At 31.8% G+C, this 27,698-nt stretch overlaps 3 protein-coding genes across 7 annotated transcripts in view; 2 read left to right on the top strand and 1 right to left on the bottom strand.

The window, feature by feature from the left end:
• Nucleotides 1-2,214: 2,214 nt before the first annotated feature.
• On the bottom strand, nucleotides 2,215-3,307 carry MagR (Iron-sulfur cluster assembly 1 homolog MagR). The gene is made up of 3 exons (XM_068774392.1): nucleotides 3,124-3,307; nucleotides 2,700-2,991; nucleotides 2,215-2,563 (listed from the first exon to the last, which is right to left on the bottom strand). Exons 2-3 carry the CDS (start codon nucleotides 2,989-2,991, stop codon nucleotides 2,460-2,462), a joined length of 396 nt encoding a protein of 131 aa, XP_068630493.1. The 5' UTR covers nucleotides 3,124-3,307; the 3' UTR covers nucleotides 2,215-2,459.
• A 396-nt stretch (nucleotides 3,308-3,703) lies between these two features.
• Sec63 (translocation protein Sec63) lies at nucleotides 3,704-15,068 on the top strand. Its single transcript, XM_068774384.1, has 12 exons — nucleotides 3,704-3,906; nucleotides 4,234-4,565; nucleotides 4,669-4,839; nucleotides 7,488-7,694; nucleotides 7,905-8,133; nucleotides 8,965-9,258; nucleotides 9,728-9,854; nucleotides 10,404-10,666; nucleotides 11,292-11,488; nucleotides 12,139-12,304; nucleotides 14,091-14,212; nucleotides 14,918-15,068. The coding sequence occupies exons 1-12, from the start codon at nucleotides 3,783-3,785 to the stop codon at nucleotides 14,966-14,968; spliced, it is 2,283 nt and encodes a 760-aa protein (XP_068630485.1). The 5' UTR covers nucleotides 3,704-3,782; the 3' UTR covers nucleotides 14,969-15,068.
• Nucleotides 15,069-15,514: 446 nt separating this feature from the next.
• Nucleotides 15,515-27,698, top strand: part of LOC137931161 (LIM domain-binding protein 3-like) — a 34,131-nt gene continuing 21,947 nt past the window's right edge. For 2 of the 5 annotated variants that reach the window (XM_068774564.1, XM_068774565.1), the window contains exons 1-2: nucleotides 15,515-15,709; nucleotides 27,266-27,370. In XM_068774564.1, the coding sequence (XP_068630665.1) occupies nucleotides 27,266-27,370 (105 nt within the window). In that variant the 5' untranslated portion in view covers nucleotides 15,515-15,709. Of the gene's footprint in view, nucleotides 15,710-27,265; nucleotides 27,371-27,698 lie in introns of those variants that run through there. The other 3 variants (XM_068774567.1, XM_068774566.1, XM_068774568.1) reach the window with 2 other exon arrangements.

Here is a 27,698-nt window from a genome sequence, read left to right as displayed (position 1 = left end):
GTAACGATGCACGTTTTTTAAAATTTCAGAAAATTGTTGTCCAAGTTGAATAGTACGGTTAGAGAGTCAGAAAAAAAATCACGAAAGCAAATCGTAGTTATTACTTTCAGTAATAGGAAATGCATAACAATGACGGGTTAAAAGTTGGAATATAAATGAATATATTTTGCATGTATAACTTTAGGATGATTAGGGGAGAGCACACAGAAAGTAATAAAGTGATACCAATTTTTTTTAGCTGTCACGCTATTAATGTTTTTGTGTGTACCTCTTACTTAGTTCAGTGTTTTAAAAAATGACAAGATGACAAAATATCCTAATTGGTTACGAGTGCACATAAAAGACAATTACTTACTTAATTCATCTTATCAGAATAATTAAAATTGCGGGTAAGACTCTATTTTTCCACTCATCCACTTGAGAGACTTGATTAAATATACCGAATTGGCTTTAAAAGTACAGTAAACTAGCCACACTGGATAAAAATAAAACAAATTATGTTTAATAAGTTTTTAAGGAATATGATTTAATATTATTGCAATTTATACAATATTTAATATATTTAGTTTTCAAAATGACATTTGTTTTTTTTTCGGCCATATCGTTTTTATTTAAAATATATATAGACTGTCCATACCGTACAATGGCGTCTATAATTTTGGATGCCAGTTAAACAAATTCTGCTTTGTGCCGTTCTCATTACTGTATTAAAACTAATTACGAGCTAATTAAAGGGCTTTATTTACACTGCAGTGAACAACGCTTACATTTTAAAAAATTGCTTTTATACTACACAATTCTAGTTACATATAGTAATGTTGTGCAAAATATGTATTTAAGCAGCCTATCAAAAAATGAGCCCTTCTGTACAATCCGCTTGAAACAATGCAATAATTTATTTAATGCACTTAACAATTATTTTTATTTACTGATTATATTAGATATTAAAATTTTCCTATGTTGTAAACTTTCCTAATTTAGCTAAATTTTGTTATCAAGAAATAGATAATTGATATGGATTTATAGTAAAGATCAGAGATAAAACCATAATATTACTTATAGGGTTAAAGGTACCCTGACTGTACCAAGACGTTAATTGAAAATCTAGTCAATAAAGTTTCCCAAACACTTTCGTTAATTGACACATGTAACAGGGCTTATTATAGTATTATTAATCTAATGTTCAATGTAAAAACATACTTGAGATTCTTGTGAAGGTTTTTTTCTACTGTAGACTTGTTCTCTAGCTCATTAGGTAAGATTAGAAGTCTAAGCAGAAATAGCCAATGCTGTACACTTTCAAAAGAAGAGGCATTTACAGATTGGTACCCAGAAATTGTCATTTATACACCTCAATGAATTTGATAACCATAAAATGAAGTTACACCAGTATAAAGTAGGTTCATTCATTACTTTGAAGTAAATAACTATTGCTTTATTTTTTTAAACACATAACATACAGTTTTTACATGATTTTTATTATTTGTCTCTCTTTTACCTTTTTTAATTTCCAGTAAATTTGCATATTTTGATATGGTGTGGCCCAGTGGCGTAACTAGGGGGGGGCGGTGGGTGCGGTCCGCACCGGGCGGCACTTACCTTGGGGCGGCATTTTTTATATTTACTTATAGTTTTAAAAAGCAACTTTTTCATTTCAAATTTATTTTCTTTCTTGAATAATAAATGATTATTATAAGTTTAATATTTGATTTACATGAATTATGATTAACTTTATGATTTCGAATATTATTCCTCGGTGTATATAAATGCATTTTAGTGTAAATTTTGGATTCTAATTCAAGAACAAGATAAAAATTTTATTTTATTGTATTCATTAAAATTCGTTGAATTCGTAAAAGGATCTTTACGAATTTGTCCGGCAATTTTTCCTAACTAAAATTTTTTGATGTCAGTTTATAAATGTCATTTCTTTTGAAAAGTTTATATGATTACTTTGAAGTAATATATTAATATTTTTTTAAATCTAAAACTACTACATATAATAGAAAGGGCGGCAAACTCGAGATCGCCCCGGGCGGCAAAAGTTCTAGGTACGCCACTGGTGTGGCCTCAAATTATGTTCTGGTCATGGTGTTCAAAATCCTTGAATTGAGTCTGTATAAGCTTCAAAAATAAAGTAGTGGATTGGGTTAGAAATGCAATATTTATATTTTACCTAAAACTTGTAAAATTTTTGTTAAATAAATTAGTAAATGCAGATCAATATTATTTATTTTTGCAGCTAGTAATTAAAATAATATCACAACATCTGCTAGCACTATATCTACTTCTTAATGTTTTCTATACAAGCAAAAACCCTCAATATTATGATTATTTAATTTTTTAAATTAAAAACAATAAATTCATAATGATTTAAAATTATTGTGTATTATGATATCTAAGAGGTTCAAGCTTAGAACATTAAAATAAGACTAAAGAATACATGAATTTGAGATATTTTATATACTAAATGATTCCCCGCAACCACAAGTGCCTTTGATGTTTGGGTTGTTGAAAACAAATTCAGCTGATAGTTTATCCTCCACATAATCCATTTCAGTTCCTAGAAATGTAACAAAATTTGGATATAAAAATAATGGAATAATAAAAAACAAACAAAAAGTGTGTTAATTTTTGCCCATTTACTGTTTTTATATTAATTTAATAAACCATTTTATGTAATAATAGTTGATACACACCTAGTAATGTTAATTGAGCTTTTTTGTCTATTATTATTGTTACACCATCCTGTTTAACTTCTTCATCCAACTTTCCTTTATCCGTTGCATAATCCAATGTGTAGGATAATCCATTGCACCCTCTTTGCCTAACACCAACCTTTAATCCAATGAAACCCTTAGCTTCATCTTTAGACATTATTTCTTTGACTTTCTGCACTGCTGAAGGAGTCAGAATTAGTGCTGCTCGAGAAGGCAGTACCCTTTTTTTTACAGCCCTGACGGTTGCACTTGCAATTGTTTTAGTAGCCATCTATAAGTATAAAAAGAAATAATTACAAAAAAGTGGATTCAAAATTAAGTTATTAGCACAACAAGTGGTGTTTGCTTCGGGAAAATTAACACACCATAATTAAAAAATGAAATCGCAATGGTTTATTAATACCTTAAATGAGCATAAATGAAAATTTCACTCTTATAATTTTGGTGTCCAAAACGTATTTTCTGTCAGAAAACAAATCGTAATCGATGGCAAGAAAAGTATTTATATAAAAATAAATTTGTTATTTGAAACTGCAATATATTCAAATTAGTTTAAGGTTTATTATTGCGTTACAGCTTCTGTACGTTGTAACATATAATTTCTGACTACATAAGAAATAAAATTTAAGCAATGACATTAAAACGGTATTGCTATAAATAATGTTTAAAAATCTTGGCTTTGTGCATATGTATTATTGTGGGTTTTTTATTATTAGTCTTCTTAAAATGACCACTAAAAAAATACAAATTTGTAAAACAAAAAATATTTTCACTCTCTCTCGATACTAAACTTTCCAAAAATAGATTTTTTAAAGTCGTGTCATCGTTGACTTCTGATTCAAAATAAATTTTGGCGAAATTGTGGTCCCAAAATTTCGCAAATTGTAAAATGGTGGATGTTTTTAATTGTCCTTAAAAAGCGAAATAATAAAGCCTATTTAATTATTTGAAATAACTAGCAACTCAGCCCAATTAGAAATTGTGAATGACACGTCAGGTTTATCGTGTACCACCGCGGTAATGATTTTCGTTTATCACAGTATGTTTTAAAATAATTTAATTATGGGTGGACAAAAATTTGAGTACGATGAAAGTGGATCTACATTCTTTTATTTTGTACTTTCATTCTTAGCTTTAATACTTGTGCCGGCTACATTTTATTATTGGCCGAGAAAACGCAAAGAAGGTGAGTTTATAAGTTATTTGAGAAATATATATGATTTATTTAAATTCATTATTGAACTTTGATTCTTTAATGTCTTGAAGTCGTGGTTAATTGTGGCAGAGCTATAATCATATACGATACAATAGTTGTGCTGATTTTTTTTGTTGTTGTCAACGTGACGATACGATTCATTTTTGAGCATTGTTATAAATTAAAACATAGGTTAAGCTTCAGTTCAGCAACTTAACATTAATTGAAGAACTTTGTACACAAATTACAATGAATATACACTACGCAGATTATTTAAACTCAGTATCGTCGAGTTTTAATACATTATTATTATTTCAGATCCTTTACAAAAGGCAGAACGATGTCAGTGTCCTAACTGTTTAAAAAAACAGCAAGTTATTGAACAATCACAACCTTACAAGAGCCTCAAAAACCTTTTTATTAAGCTTGCTATAATCTCTGGATGGGTACTTCTTGGTTTTTTGGCATACAAAGTATCACAATTTGATTATGAAATGTCTAATTTTGATCCATATGATATATTGGGGTTGCCGCCAGGAGCAACTCAAGCTGAGATTAAGAAATCATATCGTAAACAATCTTTGATACTTCACCCAGATAAAGAAACTGGAGATGAAAAAGCTTTTATGAGACTTACCAAAGCATATCAAGTAAGTTTTATTTGAATAATACAAATACTTTGGGTTTAAAAGTTGTAAGTTATAAATTAATGCACATAGAAATTTTGAAGAGAAAACTATAGATAATTTTCAGGCACTTACAGATGATGAAGCTCGTAGAAATTGGGAAAAATATGGTAACCCTGATGGACCTGGTGCCATGAGCTTTGGCATTGCATTGCCCAGTTGGATTGTTGAAAAAGAAAATAGTGTTTGGGTTCTTGGTTTATATGGACTTGTCTTTATGGTTGCTCTGCCTACTGCTGTAAGTTAATTCTAATTTGTTATATTATCTTTAAAGTTATAACTTAAAGAAGGAAAAAATAGTTAATAATAGAGAGTGTGTGTGTGTGTGTGTTTTATAGACAGAATCTAAATATTTTAGAAATAGTCTATTTTTTTTTCTTTATAAGACTATATGCAATTTTTATTAGGAACTTTTGCACCATTCATGTAGTTAAATAGTATGCTAATTATGATTAATCAAAATTTTGTGATGCTTAATTCTTAGTCATCTCTGGTTGTTTACTTAATAATACCTTAATTCTGAATAAGACTGAACTGAAAATGAATATGAGGTTTCAAGTCTAAACTGTATGTTTAATACATGCACATATAGAAAGAACACTTTAAAATCTATCACTCTCAATATTTACTAAGTACTTGAAAAAGTGACTAGTTTTGCATTTCCATTATAGAAAAACCAGAGTTTGTGTTTAATCCCAAATGCAGTTACCTGGAGTGCTGAATTGACAATTGTTGCTGCTTAAAAAAATATTTTGCATTTTAGATCTGTTTTAGACAATTACAAAAAGTGTATGATTTGATGATTTGAATATTTTAGTGAACTTGCTCGGTACCCGAAAATCGTGTGTTGTGTATCAGAATCTTTGTTAAATAAGAAAATTGTTGTTACCACTTACATGTCCATCTTTCTCCATTTTTAACAATATTGCTTTAATTGTCACCTTCATAATTTTTTTTACATATTTACTATAGTTGATTTCTGTACAAAGAAAATCATTAGAAAAATAGGAAAACATTCTTTATCACATTTAATTTTTATTTTTAAAGTGTTGTTTATTAAATGGTATCTAAACCAGTGAAAGACAAACAATACAACTAAACAATTTCTAGTACAAGGTTTTGTAAAATATAAAAAAAACTTTTCTTCTAACTAATACATGTTGCCAATTTGGTTTAATTTTGCAAAGAATCAACTCAGTAGTGTTGATAATTTAATTGGCCTGTTAAATTGCTATTGCTTTCTACTGTTGTTTTTGAATGTTTAAGTTTTAGTTATAAAATTTGCATAAAATTTTCAAGTTAATAACAATAAGAATGATGTAAATGTCCAAATTTTGTTAAGAACAAAGTGTTTGTATAATATTTAAATCTCAAACAACAATCCAAATAACATTTAAATGTCAAATTGACTTTATTGATTAGATTATTCTAACCTACTACATGAATTGGGACTTGATAATTATTGTGTTGGGGTTTGGGTTTAAAGAATTTATCCTCGTAAAACTTTGCATAGTTTCATAAAATGAGATATTAATTTATAATTCATAACAAATTTTCCCCTTTTCTATTACTTATTGGCCCATGTTAATGTTTAGAATACAACATTATACTACATTAATTAGCAAAATGTTTATTATAGACAATTATTATTATGATTAAAAACATTCACCTGACAGTAAATAGTAAACAAACATAATCTACTTATATTAAAATAAAACGAGTTTAAAAATAAAAAATCCTTATCAGCACAACTAACCACCAAATTGTGTTTTTAATGTTGCCTTGTTTTGTTTCTGCGGGCTGGTTTTCGGAACTAAGTGGTACTGCCCTCATTTTGCGTTGGGGCTTGCCTTACTCAACACAACCCAACTCCCCGAGAAATTTAACAAACCCTTGAAATTGCTGGCTATCTTAGGGAGGGACCTTTGAGATGCTGCTTATGGTAGGCAATGCCTCTTTTGCTTGTCGGGACTCCTTATAGCTCGTCAATTGTTCATTGTATTGACTCTTAATATGTTCCAATACAAGATATTTGGCTTTAAGGGGCAGTAAGGGGTATGATGGGCCGTAAACGACCATGCTGGAGCCTCTGGGTCAGTTGATCTGCAGTATTGTTGCCTCTGGAGCCACTATGACCTTTTATTCTCTGTAGTGTTACAAAGTTGTTAGGTCATTAGACATTTGCGACTTTATATATTAACTGAGAGGTAACAGTATGACTCTTAAGCAACTAGCAACACCACCCTAGCAACACCACCCTACTGTTAGAGAAAAATCAATTGGTAGAATCTCATACCTTCCACGTAGTTACAGCGGCGGACATATTCATAATACTCATGCATTCAGCTTGTAACACTACTCTGGTTACCAAGTGGCGTTGCTATGCTGATGTTCAACTCTTCTGAGAATGTCCCAGAGCCGAAGCCAGAGTTTTGGACCTTTCTGTGAAAATCCTGAGTTCTTTTGGATTCAGACCTTCACATTGGTCATCTTCATGCAATTATATTTTGTATTTATTGGTTGTGGTATCGCATTTCCGGCCTCTAGGATAGCAGTCCATGGGACTCCACTACTTAGCCCAGGAACTTGACCTTCAGTGAGAACTAAAGCATTGTCTGGAACAGTTTTGGCAGAGTTTATATTCCTAATGACCGTTTTTTTTGTGTACATGTGTTTTATGTTGTATATATTGTAAAATTGACTGGCTATAGCATCATTTAAACCGAAACATATAAGTAATGTTATGCATTTTTGTTGGATTGTTGAACATAGTGTCTTTGGAGGTACATCCCAGTGTATGTAAGGCCTACCCTTATTTGAGATATATAAATTGTGAGAATACCACTAAAATATATGTAATTATTATAAAAATTGTTATTATTTCAGGTTGGTACTTGGTGGTATAGGTCAATTCGTTATTCAGGGGAACAAGTTTTGTTGGATACTACACAAATGTATTTCTACTTTTGTCATAAGACTCCATCAATGCCTTTAAAGAGGGCTCTTATGATACTGGCTGCCTCTTGTGAATTTGACCGGAGACATAACTCTGAAGTTATTGAAAGGATAACAGATAATGAAGAAGTGCCTGCTGTAAGGATATATTAAATTTTATGATTGTTGATTAAATTAATGTAAATTTGATAGATGTTTTAAGCCAATTTAAAGTTTAACAGAAATCTTTTTTATATTTTATTAGATTATTGCATTGTAAAATTTATTCATAGTACTTTGGGTTAAAATTTGAGTTTATAACTTTGAATTAATGTTTGCTTTTCTATTTATAAAGTAATTCTTTTATAGCTTCTGCGAGAATTGCCAAATTTAGGTGAGAAAAATAAAGAGCAACCATTGTGTCGACCATACAGTATTAAAGCACGGGCACTACTACATGCGCATTTATCGCGAATGCGTCTTCCTGAAGATACTCTTGAATGTGATAGACGTTATATTGTGTCGCGTTGTCCAGACCTCATTGTTGAAATGGTCAATTGTGTAAACCAGCTAATCGCGCTGGCTTACGCCAGAAGAAGTGAGTTGCATTTATTTTTATTTTGATAATCAGATAAATTATTGCTTTAAACTACTGGTGGACATGAATGACTTAAACTTAAATATTTATTAAAGTAATATTTTAACTGTTTGCTTAAGATATTAATACTTACAATGAATGTAAGTATAATCACTGATACTAATACTTAATACTGCAAAACAAGGGCCGCATGGGGTTAAAAGTTATACAATTGATTAATCATTAAACTTCAATAATAGTGTAGTTTTGGGCTTTTTTTTTAACTAGATAAAGAGTTTACAAAAACCTCTGCAGTGGCCATTATTTTTACCTTTTTTAAATGCTTTAAAAAGTCATAATCATTCAATTTCAAGTTTTTGGGTGTGAACTAGCTAGAAGCTCCTGGCATTTCGATTAAGATGTATGTGGCATAACTGATTATTTACATTAGCTTTTTTATTGGACGATTTAGGATCAGTAGCATACTGGTGGCTGCTTTTTGCCATGTGGTTAGTCAAAAGCGATCTGAATGGATTGATTGACCAGACCCTGCAAACACTGTGAAACTTTGTTTCGTCATTGAAGAATTAATTAAAGATCCTGTGTTTGAAATAAGATCTTTTTCGCTTGTTATTCTCGTTCTGGGCGACAGAATAAATATTTTCATTCAGGTTGACTGATGAATTTCCATGAATCATCATTTTCTGTTACTGACCTGGGCGTGTTTACCTTTGTCGAACAAATTACTATATGGCAGTGGTGCATCCTATTTGTTGTTGAATTCTATACTTTATTAAGACTTGATTTAGATATGAGTCTTATCCTTGTTATTGTCATAATTTTTTTTTTCAGTTCCTCGGTTGCCGACTATAGAAACAATAGAAAATTGCATGAAACTTTCACCTATGATAGTGCAAGGATTATGGGAGTACAAATCACCACTGCTGCAACTACCATACATCACAGAAGATCATCTTAAATACTTTACAAATCGCAAGAAGCACATAAAATCACTTCTTCAATTAGCTCAATTATCTGGTGAAGACAGAAGACAAGTACTTAGGTTCCTTAATGATAAGCAGTATGAAGATGTTATGAAGGTGTTAGGAAATATGCCTTATATACATTTTCAAGTAAATACAGAAGGTACAATCATTTCAACTAAAGCTGTTTATATATTTCAGCCATATTTTTTAAAATTAATATTAAGAATTTAGACAAATGGGTAAATTCTTAATGTTATTGTTTTTTGTATCAATTGGTAATTATAAATTACAGTTTTCAATATTCCATTGAAATTTGTTTCTTTGCCAAGAATATTACTCAGATAAAATTAATTTAATATGAGTCATTGTTATTTTAGATAATGTACAGTATTACATTTTATCAAATAATATTTTAAAGCACCAATTTTAATTAAATAATTCTTAATATGAATATAATTAAATATGTATGCACATATCTAAAAGGTTTAAAGATAACATCTAATTAACGTAAAATAATTTAAACTTGTTAAATAACCATTGGATAATAAAATATATAAATATAAATATTTTTTTTTGTATGGAAACTTGAAATTTAATTTTTCTTTTATAACATTAAAACTTGTTTACAGTTATTGACGATGAAAACTCTACAGTAGTGACAGCCGGCGCTATAGTAACCGTTACCGTATCTTTAAGACGTACTAATATGAAAGAACTCTTTGGAGATACCACGATAAAAGAAAAAGAAACCATAAAGTAAGTAACTGTAGAAAGCAGTTTTCTTAAATTGACGCACAATGTCATAGTGTGTTCTCATCAGTATACTGGTAGCGGTAAAATATGACCCGTGTTTTATTGCAAGATACTTATAATAGATCTTGAAACACTTTATCTATAGTCATTATTTATTATAAGATATCCAAAATAGATTGACTAAGAAATTATTACAGATTTATATTAAAGAAACAGTTTAAATCAGTAAAAAATATATATTATATATATCTTACACAAAACGAGCACTATTAATAAAAAAACTTGAAATGTTAAATTATAAAATAGTTTAAATTACAAAACACTTCTTAGACACGGAACTAAACAAATAAATCAATAACTTTTCATAAAAAGTTCTTTAAATTTTCATTATGAGTTACTAAAAGACATCAATTTTACGTAAGAAGGTTAGGAGTTGAGTTCATGTGCTATTCTATTGAGGAGTGATTATTTAGGTTTATCGTAATATTAAAAGCGCCCCGAATACTACTATAGCATTACAATGCGATTAAGTTATTCATTTTTTCATTGCAGAGATGATGAAGAAGGTGGTGGTGAAAATGGTGAGAGAATAGAAAATGATAAAAACGAAAAGAATGATAAGAAAGATACGTTTAAAAGACCGGTGTGGATGAAGCAAACCAAGAAACATGCACCAGCAAAGAAAACAAAGAAGCCTGTGGCGAACAAACAGCAAGCAGTGAAAGTGGTACCGGCCACTGGTGCAAGTACTACTACTACATCTATCAGCAATGACACCAAGAAAATTAAAGAACCAAAGAAAAAGGATGAAGAAGGTACGATTTTGTATATACCCAACTCTTTTTTTACTTGGGCTTTTTCACATGTTTTTTTTTTTGTTCTAACACAAAGTCCAAAAATATTTTTTCTTTAAATATAATTCTACATATAGCATGCAATAAAATTATAATGTAATCTTCAGTTTCGGGTAACTGGTTATAAAGATTATATGAGCAACTTGTCAAATTAAAAAATTGCCAGTAATAACAGACTTAATATTGTAAAAAAAAACCAACTGAAGCTGTTAAGAATGTTCTTTAATCTCAAAAGTTGTGCTAGACATACACATCTATTGTTATTCCTAACTTAAATTTGTATTAAGTTTTTTAAATGTGTATCTAATATGAATTTATTATTGCTTATTGCACAGTTCTTTTTTTTTAAAAAAATCAAGTATTTAGCTTCTTTAATTTCAAGTATGCTTATATATTCTCAAATTTAACATATGTCACATGTATTTTTTTTTACGATTTTATTGATAGACTTCTAGGGAACATATACACCGTGTAAATGAGTTAGGTGTATCTATCTTAAATTCTAAAATTACTTTGTACTTTTACATAGGATTTTGTAGTTAAATATTTAATAATATTTATCAAACTTGTTTGTGTTACTGTTTAGGTGAGGATTCAGACACAGGCAGCTCAGATGAGTCCGGATCGCGCAGTTCTTGTTCCGATGATGAATCGCGCGACAAGTCTTCAGCTGCAGAAGATGATGACCAATGGGAACGTTTCCAAAAACGGATACTCAAACGAGAACGTCTTGAAGGACGATCCAAGAGTTCACATCCAGTGCACTGCCCATACTTCCCGCAGGTAAATTATTATAACACTGTAAAATGTGTAATAAAATATAGAAATCTATTTTCAAAACTAATAGATATGGTAATTGTATGTTGTATGTGTATGTTTAAAAATATGCCTTCTATTTAATATTAAGACTTCCTAATAGCTTCTTCACAAAAGGTAACTGCAGTGTGATGCGTTTTCATGGAATGCTATTCTTAGTGTACCTTATCCGGCGATATAGTAGTATGTAGCGGCCCGACCCAGGGTTTCCCAGGAAGCCCTCCAGCTTTGTTACATTTAAAGAAGTCTTATGCTATGCGCCCTTATGTCTACAAATGCCACATAAGCAACCGTGAAAGTCCGCTCCTTCAAAAAATCAAATTGTTCATGCGCCTGCTATTTGCGTGCCGGCAAAGCCTGGATCCATATTATTGCACTAGTGTTCCTTGGGATAATTTTTTAGAACAAGTTTTATAAAACTTTATTTCATTCTGTATACCAGCCAAAATGATGCAAGTTTTTAAAATATTTTACAATGCATATAACTTTACTTGAAGACCAGAGTTTAGTTGAAGAAACTGCATTCTTTTGCGTGAATAAAATCTAAATTCAAATATTGTCGGCGCCTAATTTTTATGTCCTGAAATTAAAAGTAATAAATTTTATGTTCGTGTTAGGAAAAACAAGAGTATTGGTGGTGCTACATCTGTGACCGCAAGTCGCGGACGCTGCTGACTGCGCCCGCGCACGTGACCGCGCTGGCCGCCGCTCACGAGCTGCAGCTGCGGTTCACAGCGCCGCGCTGGCCCGGTCTCTACACGCTCGCCTGTTGCCTCCGCTCAGGTCACCCCACTCATCCACTGTGCTACAACACATAAAACTCAATATACCGCTACACCCAACACTATAAAGGGTAGACGCATTCTTTAGATAAATGTTAAATTTTTTAACAAGTTTAACAAATTGTATAAGAAAAAACTAAATATTTCCTCAAAAACCGTTACATAAGAAATAATAATGATATATAAGAAACACAAAAACAAATTAGTGTACAGTCAAAATACGATCCATAAGTATCAAAAATACCAAAAATAAAATATGAAATAAATATAAATTTTGTAACTGTAGATCGCAACTTGATAACAAGCGTGCACATTTTTATGGACTGGTACAAAAATATCACCATCATTAGATATGTTTGATATGCAGATGCTAGCACCACTGAAGAACTTTGAAGAACTTCGTGTTTACCCAATTGTATTTTATGGCTGTATAAGTTTCTGTAAGCACTGTCAAAACTGTCACTAGAAAAGTTTTCTTCAAAGTGACATTTGACATTAATTTATTTTTAACGCTTATAAACATTGGATAGTGCCAACATTAAAAAATGTACAAAATTCGTTCATAAATAAGAACTAGTTTCAAAATTAACAAAAAAAAAAGGTTTTTGGTATGTTGTTTAAAACAACATTGTACATTTAAGGGTTAAATGTTGGCTGACTGCATGCAGAAAAAAAATTTTTTCAAGGAAACTTATTTTTGATTGGAGAACTTTACATTTCTTATAAGCACTTACAGTAAAATCACTTAACCAATCAATTTTTCGCACTTTTTTTTTTCAAAAATAATTAATTTATTTTTGAAACTCCGCCGTAACGCAAATTTCCAGTTATGTCTAATGTTCACAAATTTTATAGAATTTTGTGAATATAGTAAAAATACATGTAACTGCAGGGGGTTGAAAACAGTTAAATTTTGAAAGTGTATGAGAAATAAAATCTGCCACCAGTGTTTAACGCAACAGAAATACAATATGCATGTAGGTATATAAAAGTCTCAGTGGTAATGCGCCGGGACAGAGTGTGGTTAACGAGCAATTATTTCCCTGTAGACATAGCTTCACGCCACATTACACTGATGTATGGAATAATTTCTCATCGCATTCTCAGCGTCCTTTACGTAGTTCTACTTACTTTTTTCATGTTATTAAATCATAATGTTCACATTTCATTATTTTAAATAGTGATTAAAACACTAATTATAATTTGTTTATATCTATTATATAAACAAATTATAATTAGTTTTCTGGTTAGCAAATATATGGTACAAAACCAACCTGTAAATGCTCACTGCAAGGCATAGGCTATAATGGCAGGCGGGTAGGCGATCGCAGTGTGCTATTATGTGCTATTATAGTACGCAGAGCAGTGGCATTTCTATATAATTAATGCACAAAGTGTAAATTATATGATATTGTATCTCGTGAATCGAACTCGCGACATACAATCCAATCGAATTTCAGTTCTCTACCGCTGGGCTACCACTGCTCAGAAAAATAGTATGAATTAATAACTAAGTTTCTTGCGGCCTATGTAATAATTTATTCATTTATAAATAATCTCGAGACAATTTTATTTATATATCCGACGCGACTTCAGCAAATGGACATGTCTATCTCAAGTGATCACTGTTAATAATAAAGACGGTTTTTTTTTTATCCCACGTGTATAATTTACAAGTCTCTGCAAGAAAATGAATTATAAATAAATTACTTTAAATATATTAAAACTTGGGGACTGAAACCTCTGATATCTTTACGTAATATTTAAATTGGTTTCATATTGTATAGATTCGTATATCGGCATGGATCAGCAGCAGGACATGAAGTTGGACGTCAAGGAGGCCGCTGCGGTGCCAGCTGACCATCCACAGTGGGAGCTTAGTGACTCTGACACTGATAACAATGATCAGGTTCGTTGATTGAATAATCCATTTTACAATCAGTGTAAAGAATTTTTAAGAGGCATAAAGGCGATAAACTTGTATTTAGAGGGTTTATGACACAAAAAAGTAGAATCAAGTTTTTTTTGTAGGTTCTTTACAGATCAAGACCCGATAGAACCTTTAACACTTAGCGTTAGGAAGAGGAATGTCATTTTGTCAGAACTCAATTTGATACAGGTTCCTTTCGAATTGGACTCATCTGTAATATAAAGTGAAAAATAAAATTGATAAATGAATATAAATACTTATTATTATAGTTTACATTTATAAATTGCGAATACTCGTATACTATACGGTAAACACAAATTTTTAAAATAAAATCCATTATTTCATGTAATTACTATATAAGTCTATTTTAAGTTAAAAAAAATCTCCTTACATGTTACTCTACAGACTAACAGACGAATATTTGATAGTGTCGTATCGATATAGCAAGGCATAATTAAATAGAAATATTTTTTGCAATATTCATCTCTGACATCTGACAAACTTAAATATTTCACAGAGATTTTAAACATAGATTGGTGTTTCCATAGCAATAATAACATAATTATTCCTCAGTTTGCCCTATAATATAATATATTTGTGGAAATGGGAACGGATGTGTGATGTAATTGGTTTAACGTATTTCATATCATTTGTATAATCTAATCGAGTTGTGTTTTCTCGCAGGGCGGCAACGAGAGTGAGTTTACGACAGACGACGAAGTGGAGGAGGAGTGATAGAAGATTAAGTTATTTTTATAGAGTTTATAATGCGCTGTACACGAAGTTGTTATTGTATGGTTTGAGAACGAGTGAATATAGTATCTTTTATATTCTATCTTTTCTTGTTTTATTTTTGATTCCTCTCTTTTATAAAGCTAATTTTGATTAACGTTGCAATTGATAGTCAGTAATATGCCTATACACAATTAGTTTTTTTTTTTAATTTTTGTTAAAATATAAGAATACATTGATGCTATGAGCGATTTTTTGCTTAGTGTTAGGACGTATAAATATATTTATCGATTATAGAAAGTACCGAGTAAATGTTAGATCAGATTTGAGCCAGTGGCAACCTTGTCCAAGAGCAAGGTTTCGTTAATTCGTGAGCTGCACTGAACCAAACAAAGGGATGTCAGAGGGTATCGTCCTCGGGAGGCTGCGCTGACGCGCCCTATTGCGACCAGACTGAGAGGAGCGGGAGGGCAAGGGAGTGAGCGCGGGTTGGGTATAAGCATCCGGGGTGGAGGGGACGTGGGGGAGGTCACGGAGCCCCGCAAACGTGCAGGCCTCATTCGCGCGTTGCGCCTCTCCGTAGTATCACGTTCGAACGACCGACGCTCGCGCACGGTGTCGTATTACCGCTCTAAATATATCCCGCGAGCGCGATCGCCTATTAGGACGCTTGCGCATCGTGTTTTGAACCTGTGATTGACAGTGCCGAGTGAAGATACACAATCCAACAGCACGGTATACGATGTGAGTATACTAATGAATATACTATGAAACCAATTTTTTTCTGTGCCATTACCATGTCGCGTTTTCATAATAAAACAGCTGTTTCGCAGAACTGCTGCGGATAGCAACGCGCTAAATTGGGAATATTTTTTCATGTGAGGCTTTCAAGAATAACCTACACCGGATATTATTGGAAGATTTATTTATAATGGGTTTATAATTTTTTGAATTAAAAAATGTAAAAATAATTTAATGTAAACAAAAATATTAATAACATATGTATATACTATTCACTCGTTTTTAAAAAAAAGTTATATACTGTTTTTTGTAAGCTAAGGTATTAAGTATCCACATATGAAGTTAATTGTTATGGAATTCTTTTCGAATAAAGTTGAAATTTGTCTTGATGCCAGGTCAGTTGCATAAGCAATAAGTACCTACACCTCGCCCGGATCTCATAAGCAATAAGTCTGTACCCATTTTGAGTCATTTATTTTAAATGTTTTTTTTTTAAAGTTGGCAACAAGAAATGTGTGGCTGGCTAATTAACATAAATGTTGCGGGAAAATTTGAGACAAAAATATACACTTCCAGGGAATATCACTTTCGCCCGTCACTAAATTTACTTTTCACGAACTTTACGTAATCGCCGGTTCTTGAAAATATTTTACGAATAAGACATCGCACTACAAATTTTTTGTGTTAATATTAAAAGCTATAATGTCTTATTAATTGATTGTCCACTGTTTGTGTCATTTGTCTAATTTGATTTACGGTAAATATATAATGTTTTTGAATTCTCTTTGACAGCGCACGAATGTTTAGTTAAAATTTTTATTTTTATTTTGTAAAATCTGCAGGAAGTAAACATAAATTTTTCCATGGTTTTAAATTATTATCAGAGAAGAAACTTAAACTTTCGCATTTTTGTATGTGGTTACAATTGATGATGGCCCAGCATTGGCTGCGAGTTGGCGTGCGATGAATCGGAGCGCGGACTGATAGTGGGCCGGTTAGACGAGTCCCAGCCGGAGTGCAACGGCCCAAACTAAAAAGAATTTTAAAACGTTCATACTTGCAAGCCCTTTGATCTCCCTGCGCATATTATTCTATGTGCCTTCCGAAGGTTGTATTTACCATTTTATACATACATTTCAAGATGATTGTTGGCAGCAAACACAAGAAAGTTAAATGTTTCCTTGGTTAATGAAACCTTCAGTCTGAAGCCTTGCTCGTTATCAATTAATGTTAAGAACAAAGAATAAGGAAAAACCATATGCAAATTTTTCGATGGATGCTTCACAACTAAAATAAAGTTTATAAATAACGCTTACACTAGCGGATATTATTGCTTATATCTATCTATGCTTGTGTAAAGTTAAACTATCATATATAAGTTTATACAATTGTTTTCTTTACTGCGTAGTAACAGGGCGTACGACAAAATATGTTCAGTTTATTGTCTCTGGGCCAGAAAGGGTGTTTAGTTGGCGCCTTGCTTGAATTGTTCCTAGATTCAATTCGAGTAATTGACGATCGTAACGTCAACACTGAGGTTGTACGAGAGCTGCCTTCAATGAAAAGTAACCATAGAGATGGCTTATTTGTCCAGCTCTTATACGAATGCCTTTAGGTAAAAGATGGAAATATTTAGAGTTAAAGCATTATTGTTATAAAGTTTTGTTGCTTCGCCAAAAACCGAAAAATCCTATAAGATATTCGTTACAGTATAATCATAATCGGTAATTAACTGAAAGAATCTATAAACACATTTTTTAAAATCTAGGACTTTTTAAGGTGACTAAAAACCTAAGTAGTATTATATTAAGTATTATAGTAAGAAGTATTATCGGGCTGCACCATGGCGTTGTGCGTAAATGCAAATAAAGACGAAGGGATACGAACAACAAACGATGCGATGTTTGTTTACGATGCAATATCACCTGCTTGTTTTCCTGTTTGAGCGCTGTTTGAAAATCCTGTGCACTTGTAATTTACTGATAACGAGAATAATTAAATGTGGCGCGCACTGAATACAAATTTCTGTATGTTTAGTTTGAATAGATAACGGCTTGCCTTAGTCTCAATAAGTTTGGTGAGCAACTGAACATATACTACTAAATTTTAATTATATGTATAACACACTTGTTTTATCTTGTTCATCTCGCAACTTAAGTTTTCTAAATCTGCGATATACACTTTGTTTAAGTTGTTATTGTATAATAATAATTGAAATATATTATTATATTACAATTTGAAATAGTAGATAACTTTTTTCGAGTATAAATTATTTATAATTGCTTGATTTATTCAAGATACATATGATTTCGTAATTGTTATGACTCGTGTTATTTACCCTAGTATTTTAATTATTGTCGACCTTCATAATTTATCGAATCAGTCTTCAAGACTTAAGATGGGTGGGAAGCGGCCTGCATCCAGCGTCTTCCGGCGACATTAACAAGGTCGACTGTTCACTTCGTCCGGTGCGTGGTCTTCACTCACAGGCTTCAGAGATCTTTCGTTCTGCACGCCATGTGACCTGCACTTTGTGCCTTGAATTGTGTCGCTTTAAATACGTATGATTACAATCATTGATCATTTTCATAAACCATCGTTGACGTCTAGCCAGCACACCTAATCATTAAAAGCTTTATTGTCAATATCCGCCGTATTTGGCGTGCGTTCAATGTAATTTCTTATTAGGCCCAGTCATATGAGTAACATCATAAATTAATACTTAGTCAAGAGTTACCTTTGATATAAGATTTCTACTAACTGCAAATTGGGTGATTGAAAATAACACTTTTCTTTGGTACATAGCAAGCTTACTTGTCAACCTAATGAATTTATCTATTCAATCTTAACGAATAGTGGACGTTTATTACAAGCGAAAGGTTTCAATACTTTTGTAATCATAATCCAAAAAATTAAAAATATTTCACAAATATTAACGATTAAGGTATTCAGAACTTGATAGTTTTAAAATTTATGTTTATTAAACACAAGGGACCAATACGCTCGTGTTTATTTAGAAGAACAATAAAATAAATAAAACATTAAATCTGTGTTTATACTGAAGTATTTTGTTTGTGATTTTAAAGTAAATATAAAAGTAGCAACAAGTTTTTATTATGCATAGTTTTTATAACTAGGCATGAGTCACGTTGATTACGAAGTTCGACGCGACCGATTGCCGCGTTGTTATCGAAAAAACGTGTTTTCTTTTTGACCGTTGGTAAAGATCAATATGTGACTTACGTTGGTGTGTCGGATGAAAAATTAATGTTTATTTATATATATTTCATAAGCTAAATTTTAAAGTTTTTTTTTTAATTTATGTACATTGTAATATTCATATTAATGGCTTTATTACATATATCTATTCTTGCATTAGTTCTTGCGAGTAGTTGGTCAAGGTATATCTTACTCAAAATCGGTGACACTGGATATTAAAACTTAAAAAAAAAGTTAACTCTACACTCGATTAAGTATATTCACGACTTTGTTCCGGTTAAATATCTTTCTGACTATTGTTGTATTATGGGCAAAATTATGTTATATTTATGAAATTTCGTAATGTTTACTTTAAAATATTGTGCTGTTTCGTATTGTTAAACATAAGTTTTCCTTCTCGAAAATACCGGAGGTATTAACTAAACAGTTTCTTTTTACACCACACGTAACGGGATGTGCGGATATAAGTAAACAATCCTATTTTATTTGTTTTATTTTTGTAAATCATCGGTATATTTTGTACGATTTGAAATCAGTAGCTCAACGTTAATAGGGATGCTTAATTTAATTTCTAATGTCCGTCGATCGTTCCAATTTTTGACGTTGGCGTATCGATATTTTCCCGACGATATAGATAAGATATGTCCTGATTTCGTGCATATAGGTATCGGGACAGTGGCTGTGCACGGTTACAGGCACAGCTGAGCGTGCAATAAACATGCCAGTGAGGCGTAGGGATCAATCGCGAATATCCGTTTACTTATTCTTAAATCGCAAGTCTGCGGGAACAATAAGCGACTGTACCGTATATTTTAACAACTGCATTTTATTTACATTTCATATGTACACCAAACGTTACTAATTTTGACGACACAAGGTATCCTCTAAAAACAGCGGTTGAAGATAGCACAGGCAGTGCCGACCGATGTCATTCCATTTAAAGTTTCTATTGCAAGCCATGACGCATACGGCGTTTATCTGCTGACCTATTTGCTTCCCTATTTAAATAAATTATTATACCTCGGTTATAACAGAATTGCTTTCCAAAACCGTAATATTTTGGGTTGTAAAGTTAAAGTTGTTAAAGTTTGTTAAAGTTGTTAATTATAAAAATTGTAAAAAGAGTCAATAATAGAAAATAATAGGTCTACAAAATCATCAAAAGCGCTTTTCGTTGTCGTTTATCTTCATTGCTTTAGGTCGTGTTCTTCCTGGAAAACTCTGGTCGAGGATTCGACAAGCTGCCTCCACAGTTCTCTTTGTTTTGCCTTTCTGAGCGCCTCCGTCATCACCCGCACAGAGTCCGGCCATCAGGCTGGTGATTGCTCTTTCTTTCTTTTATTGTGACAACCAGCTTATCGAAACTGGTTGTCTCCGAGCTAAGTGGCTGAAGTATATAAAAATCCGCTTGTAGCAGATGGTGGAGAGCCTCCTAGTCTTTATACGGAATTGATAACAAAACCGGTCACTAAATTTAAATTGGAGTCATACTAACATTCTTTTTACGCTTAAATTTAAAATAATATCGACGATTATAAGTAAGATAAACGTGACAATGATACCTACAATATGTCAATTGCTACAATCGCATTGAACTTGGCTTTGTAGTACATACTTAAATATCAGCGTGCGACACGAGCTTGCTGGGCCGGGGCTATCTTTCTGTATATGTTCTGACCTAGACTGCAATTAATTTATATCGGTGTCTCTTTGAATCAATAAGTTTATTATTGATTTGAATTACAAAACGCACTTGTTGGGAACGTTCAAATTAATCAGTGATACTGAGTTTTACAGCTTGTGATTGTATACGAGTGCAGAGTTTAATTAATCGACCTATTATAGCGTTACATAATTATTATTTATGCCTTCAATAGTAGAAGCTTTTAATGCGAATTATCATCGAGGCGTCCGTTTGCGTCGGTGGCGGGTCGCCAACTCTTTCGCAACCGCTCTATATTTACTCGCCAAGGTTCTTACATTGCATTTTGAGGGTTATTGACATTATTACAAAATTATACAATATATTATCCAACTTTAAGCTGTTACATACGAAATCCGGGAGATGTCGTGAAACGGGGACAGTGAGAAAAAGGTGACGTGTGTGAGGTGCCAAGTTTACGCTGTCGCCCACGACTAACAGAAATAATTCGAGGCCATGCAATGAACACTAGAGAAATGTACATCGAGATAAAAGTTTATTTTTCTTCATATTTTTACTTTTGTTACGATTAGTATTAAAATTCACTCTGAAATCCAAAAGTATGAAATAAAATTTAGAAGATTAGTTTTTTTAAATTTGGAAGTTTAAAAATAAATTACAATTCTTGTGTTCACAGACAAATGACTACTAAGTAACTAATAATAGATTCTATCATTATCGTGTTGCTGGAAGGTAGTAAAAATACCTTTAAATGACATTTATATACAACAAAAATAAAATAATACTGCTTGTTAAGGCATCGGATTAAAGAGGTCAAAAACCAATAGATAAATATTTGCCAAGAGCTAACAGAAGCCGATAAGGAACGAAAAAATGTCTTCGTTGTGCGGCCCGTCGACGTTTATTTGCGAAGCTGCACAAATGCTACTTGCATCACATTTGCGAAAGAAGGGTCAACAAAATTGAAAAGACTTAAAAGGTTTTATTTAATTGTATGACAATGAAATGCTGACTTATCTATTTCAATTATTTAAAACTTTAGAACAAATAATTGTCGAGTTTTACTTAAATATACACAAAACTAAAATAGTAGATACTCGTACTTTTAGTATTCATTGAAGTTAGTAAATTATTAACTATTAATTAAATATTCTCAAACCTTTTAAGTATCATAGTTTTGTACGCCCATTAATAACATTTTTAAACAAAGTATAATTATATATTATTGATCAATATATATTAAATTAAAAAAAAATCATTATATAATTTCACTAGAGTAAAATTTTACTTTAAGTCAACGGGACTGTGCTTTGAGCTTATAAAATGCGCATGCGTCGGACATGCGTGTAGGTAGATATTTGAACAAAGCGAAGTAATTTCGATGGCGCCGGGCTGCATAAGCTTTGAATATTTTAATGCAACAGACGCCTGAGCTTGCGACACCTCAACCGGACTAAGGCATGCAATATGCGTTTGTCTCGTACGCAACCTACTGTAACAGACTCGTAACCGCTGTTAGTGAAAGCCTTGAGACGCCATCGGGTCGAATGGATAAAACCAAAAGTGTACAAGCGTCTCGTCAGAGAGAGCCACGAAGGCCGCAGCTGGACAAACAAACGGGAATAGAGTACATTAAAGTATTTTGCAATTATAACAATGACATCAGCGTAAATCATGTATTTGACGAGACAAAACATTCTTCATCAGAAGCTGTAAGACGAGCGTGTGACAATCCGGATCCTAACGGTCCCTATTTACTGTGGATGGCTCCCACGCATCCCGCAAGTTCTCACAACACCATAATGCAAAAGTGAATATTGAGTTTTGCACTTGTAATAATACTAATTTGCATTCAATAAATACTTTTTTCTCGTATTCTTGGTGACTACGGTATCATGCCAAATTCTATTTCGAGAGTGCCGAAGCCGACATTATATTTACTCGGGTTCTTTTGCCAACACCACATAAGTGTATCGACATTCCTGTATCTATAGGTTTTAAATATGCGTGTAATTTATGTTTAACCTTGAGAGGTTGATAATGTTGACTACCGAAACGAAAAACGTTAAATGAAACCTTTCTGATGTTCAAATAATGTAAACAAGAATGCCTAACAGCTTGCTAATGAAACTGAAGCATCTGTTTATTTATACTAACATTATTACCGAACTATAGGTTAAAAAAGTCTTGATTATAAAACTATCTTGTAATTAAGAGTTAAAGTGAGATGTAGATTATATCTACGCTGTTTAGATAATATTTTATTAGTTATATATTTTTAATACATACGTATGTTATTTCTAATATAATATTTAGTAGAAGCAAAGAACACTTTGTTTTTAAAGTTTCGATTACCAAGCATTATTTTTACTTCCAACTTTACTTGAAATTTTCAGCATCATTTCAGTTTTTGCAATGAAAAGTTATCAATCACTGAGGAAACTCTTTATCCAAACTTTGTGCTTAAGTACCAGATGAGGTCATTAAGACGCGAAAGTATACATTTTCAACACAATAATTTTCTAATAAGAAACCATATGTTATAGTATAAAATGCTGCTGTATTTTTTGCATTAAGACAGAGGTCGGCAACGCGGCGCCCGCGGGCGCCACTGCGCCCTTCAATAAATTTTAGTGCGACTTTAAACTATCATTAATTTAGACAAGAAATTCAAAACTTCGTATATGATCGATTATGAAAAAAATGCAGATGATATGGCAACCATAATTTAAGATGTTATGTTACCTTGTTCTGTAATTAAATTTATAAATTAAAAAATTAATAAATGAACATGTTTTATAAATATGAATATTATTTTTAAATATTTGTTAGGTCAAAAAATAATTGGCGCTCGCCATGAATTTTTAATTTAGTATTTCTCTCTTCACATTAAAAACGTTGCTGACCTCTGCTTTAAGATATGGTTTCTTTCTCTCAAAATACGCCAAATGAAAGAAGTTATTGCAATATAATTTTTTAGGGCACATGTACATCACAGTCTTAAGTATACAAGAAAATTAATATAAATGTTTAGATGTAACGGACACTTCTGGTTAGATATTGACAAATGTAACCTTCTTTAAACAAATAAAACAAACACAAAGTTAACGGTTACTATCGATGAGCTGAATTACCGTTTAGTGTTTGAAAATACATATTACTTTTTTATACAGCTTACCTGCCTCTTACGAAGAAATCTCAGTCACCCAAATACCGAAGTGATCAGTTTTGTGACCGACACCGAACGCGGGGTCTCGCAGTTACTCATACGCGTGACGTCAGCAGTTAGCGCATGAGTAACAATCCGGTAAAAATCAAATGTGTTTAAATAATAACAATGAGTCTACGTTTATTCGACACAGCTCGCGTGTGATGATGAGTAATTTAAACATTTAAAAAATAATAAGTTATTCTAAAAATAATATAAAAATTCCTTTAACTGTACGCGATTCTGGTGTTATTAGTGTATTGGGGAAATTTGAAAATTGCAACTACGACCGTTATAGTGTCTTTTGTGTTTACTTGCCACATGAACAATAATTTGTCGACGATTAGATTAAACGATTAAGTTTACTGATTTTAACGTGAGTTTGTTAAATTATTCCGAATTTAAAACACATTGTGCTAACGCAGAAAACTCTCATGTTAGGTAAAATTGTGTAAAGTAAACGAAAAGCTTTAGAATATGGGTGGACGTAACGTAACGTTTTTAGAGCTTATGTTCTTATGATATTCGTATATATGTACTTATGATATTCTTATGATAGCTTATGTTCTTATTATATTTTAGCTTATGTTCTGCGTTCTTCAAATAATTTTTTTTTAAACATTTGTTTTTTGTTTTACCTACTTTATGTTGACTATAAAATTCATGTATTTTATTAAAAATAGAAAAAGATGTAGGATAAATATGTGTGGAATGGTAGAAAACCTTATATTCTAAGTTTATGTTACAAAACTCAATTTGCATTAATGCAGTCTGTTTTTAGGTATCAAAGAAGTTGTATAAGTCGTTTGTAAGGCTGCAATGGACGCTTGATCTAGGGGTGAGGGCGATTATAATGTGTTCGAACAGTGTGTTTTATCGAGTAAAGGTTGTGCTTAATACACGTTTATATTAGTTCCGACATTATACTATGACTGATGGTTAGTCACATTTTTAAACACATATTTCTAATTTATTTAAAGAAAAGAAGAAAATCAGCCATCATAAAATTAAAATTATAACTAAACAAGAGGTATATTTTAGGAAAATAGAAATATACCGCATACCTGTAATTAATTACATTTGTATTGAATGCTTACATTGAAATCTGGCTACATGAACTTAAAGATACACTAATTTGTTATCGTTTTTTTGTAAAATATCAGCCAAAGATAAAATAGGAAAACAGGTAAGTTGGTTGAAATTAACCCAGTTTGTTTGATCTACATATTCACACTTTTTGATACGCTTAATCTGCAGCACACTTATTAGAAGCACGCATTTATAAAATAAATAATATTTATTTTGTGAGACACACTGTCAATTTCAACTTTGCAACTTTATTAGAAAACTTAAATGTTCAATACTATTGATAGTATCCGTTTTAGAAAAAATACATTCTTTTGTTAGTTATGAATGTTATGCAGCCAAATATTACCCATTACAAATATAAACGTATAGATAATAATGAATTTATCTGACAATTAAAGTTAAATCAATAGAAATAAAGTTCAGTTGTGATGAGAATATTGCCGTCTTCTATATATGTAAACAAAAAATATTTCTACCCATATATTGACTTGTCCCGTTTTTATTTAGGGACTTTAAATTTGGTACAAATATTCCTTCTGCCGAGTAGAAGTCAGTTCAGAAAGAAATTTATGAAATACCACTTGCTAAGGGTTGAGATGCCGTTCTTAAGTTCGAGAATTCAAAATATATCGGGTTATAAATTTGGTCAGACTCCACATGCCAAGTGCAAAACAAATGGAGCATAGCATCACATGCGTATATCTAAACGAGTGTACATATGTAAGTACTTTGATAGTTATAGCAAATGTAAATGCATAGTACTTAACGGCGTTCAATACAATTTATACTGTGAAGAAGCCACATAATTACAATACCTAGATTGCGTTCTTAAGATAAGGTATACAGAGGCACGTAACGACTTTTAATCACGAACAAAGACTTAGATGACATTGTGCTCTCACGCTGACGTCTGGCACGATAATAGAAAAAAAACAAACCATGAAAACAAGAAAGCAAGTGTCCATTATTAATGGTTGAATAAAATTTTCTGTTAACATCGTTGCAGCAATTATTTGTTATTACTCGGGTATAAAACTTAAAAATCAGCCAGTACAAAGTGGGTTGATTGTGATTTTCACAAATTGTAGCTCAGCAAAGAATATTGGGTCGCCAGATTAATGGCGTTAATAACTGAATATTTTCAAGAATATTGGAATATTTCTAGAACAGTCTGAAGTCTGACGGCTGGTGGTGATACTACAGTGCGGTTTGAATAACACTGAAACTAATATAATTACTTTACCAATGTGTATTCTTATTATATAAAACATTTACTGTCGAGCACATTGCGTATACGAAGAGTTGTTTTAATTTAAAAACTTGGATACTTTAAGGCCATTTTATTAATGAATTATGTAAAAAATAAATATAGGCAGTTTACAGACTAATACGTATGTACGTATACGTTACTTATTTTTTACACATAAAGTGTAAAAAATAAGTAAAACAAGTAATGTGGTAAAGTTTTGCGCAAATGCATTGCGCACAATAGTTCCTGAATAGCGTCTCATTAAAAAATATATTTAATTTATCTTTATTGTGATTTCGTAGTATACAGAATGACAGCTTAAGAGCGTCTTGACCTTCGTCAGTACTTGATGCGTTTAACAAGGCCTTTCAAGGGTTGGCTCAACAAAGAAAATTAATTTTGTCTACCACAATTTGGTTATTATTTCAGTATATATGACTCAAGGTAACTTGTAAAATATACCTACCATAACATACATGTCATAATATACAGAGCACTTTTATGCGTGTCTTTTACACGAATAACTACGTCACTCTCCTCACTTATTATTTATTCATAAAAGTGTCCACACGCAGAAGAGCTGTTTCTCGCCTGTATAAAAACTTTTTGTAAATTAAAATTAACTATAATTTTATATTATACACCTGATGGGTGTTTCTTAAATAAACTTGAATAATTTGTGTTAAAAAACCAGATTTTATTGTTCTGCGAATGTTTATGTTGTCATAATTGGTATACCGAAAAGAGAAATCTTCATGATATAGATAAATGATTGGTTTATTGTTTATTCCTTGTACAAATAAACGAAAGTTCAGCTCTCAGTCTCCTTTCACTAATGTCTATTGATTCGCGCAAAGATCTTCAACGATGATAAAATAGATCGCACGGACCGAATACCCGCCGAGTGCGGTCAGCGGAGTTACGCCCGAGAGAAAATAAATCTTCAATTGGGTCAATCAAATGCCACGCCAGGCTTAATGATTGTACCATTGCATTTAATACTTACCTTTCCAGATTTTACTTTAAAATTTATTTAATGCTATCCACGGGAATATTTTTTCTGGAGGAAATTCTTTTCTACAAAAGCTACAACTTTAGCGGTGTTATTAATACTTATATATTTTTTTACAGATGGCACAGTTAATAACTGTGCGGTTGAATAAGTCCGACCAGCAGCCTCTGGGTTTTAGGCTCCAGGGCGGCAAAGACTTTGGTACACCTCTGGTTGTTCAAAAGGTGAGTGAATTACAATCTTCTTCGGTATTTGTAGGACATGGAAAAGAAGAAGCCGTACGATGTAGCACGTAGCTGACAAAATAACGAAATTAAACAAGGCGTTATAAAACCATAGATGTAAACTATGTACATATATTATTTATATATATATTATTTCTAAAGTCTGAGGTTAAATTTGTTACGTCTCATTATGTTTCTCTTAAAGTAATTAGTTTTTAAAAGAATAAGTATCGTACATTTTAAATGTATAATAAACTCCTGAAAATAATAATAAATAAAATACAAATACAAGCGTGCTTTCATTTAAGAAATGACAAAATTAGCAACG

Source organism: Battus philenor, unplaced genomic scaffold, assembly GCF_028537555.1.
Source record: "Battus philenor isolate CCGP_79_NKW_IND1 unplaced genomic scaffold, ilBatPhil1.0.hap1 SCAF_7, whole genome shotgun sequence".
Classification (NCBI taxonomy): domain Eukaryota; kingdom Metazoa; phylum Arthropoda; class Insecta; order Lepidoptera; family Papilionidae; genus Battus; species Battus philenor.
Note: the sequence above shows the minus strand (reverse complement) of the source record. Positions and strands in the feature narration are given on the sequence as shown.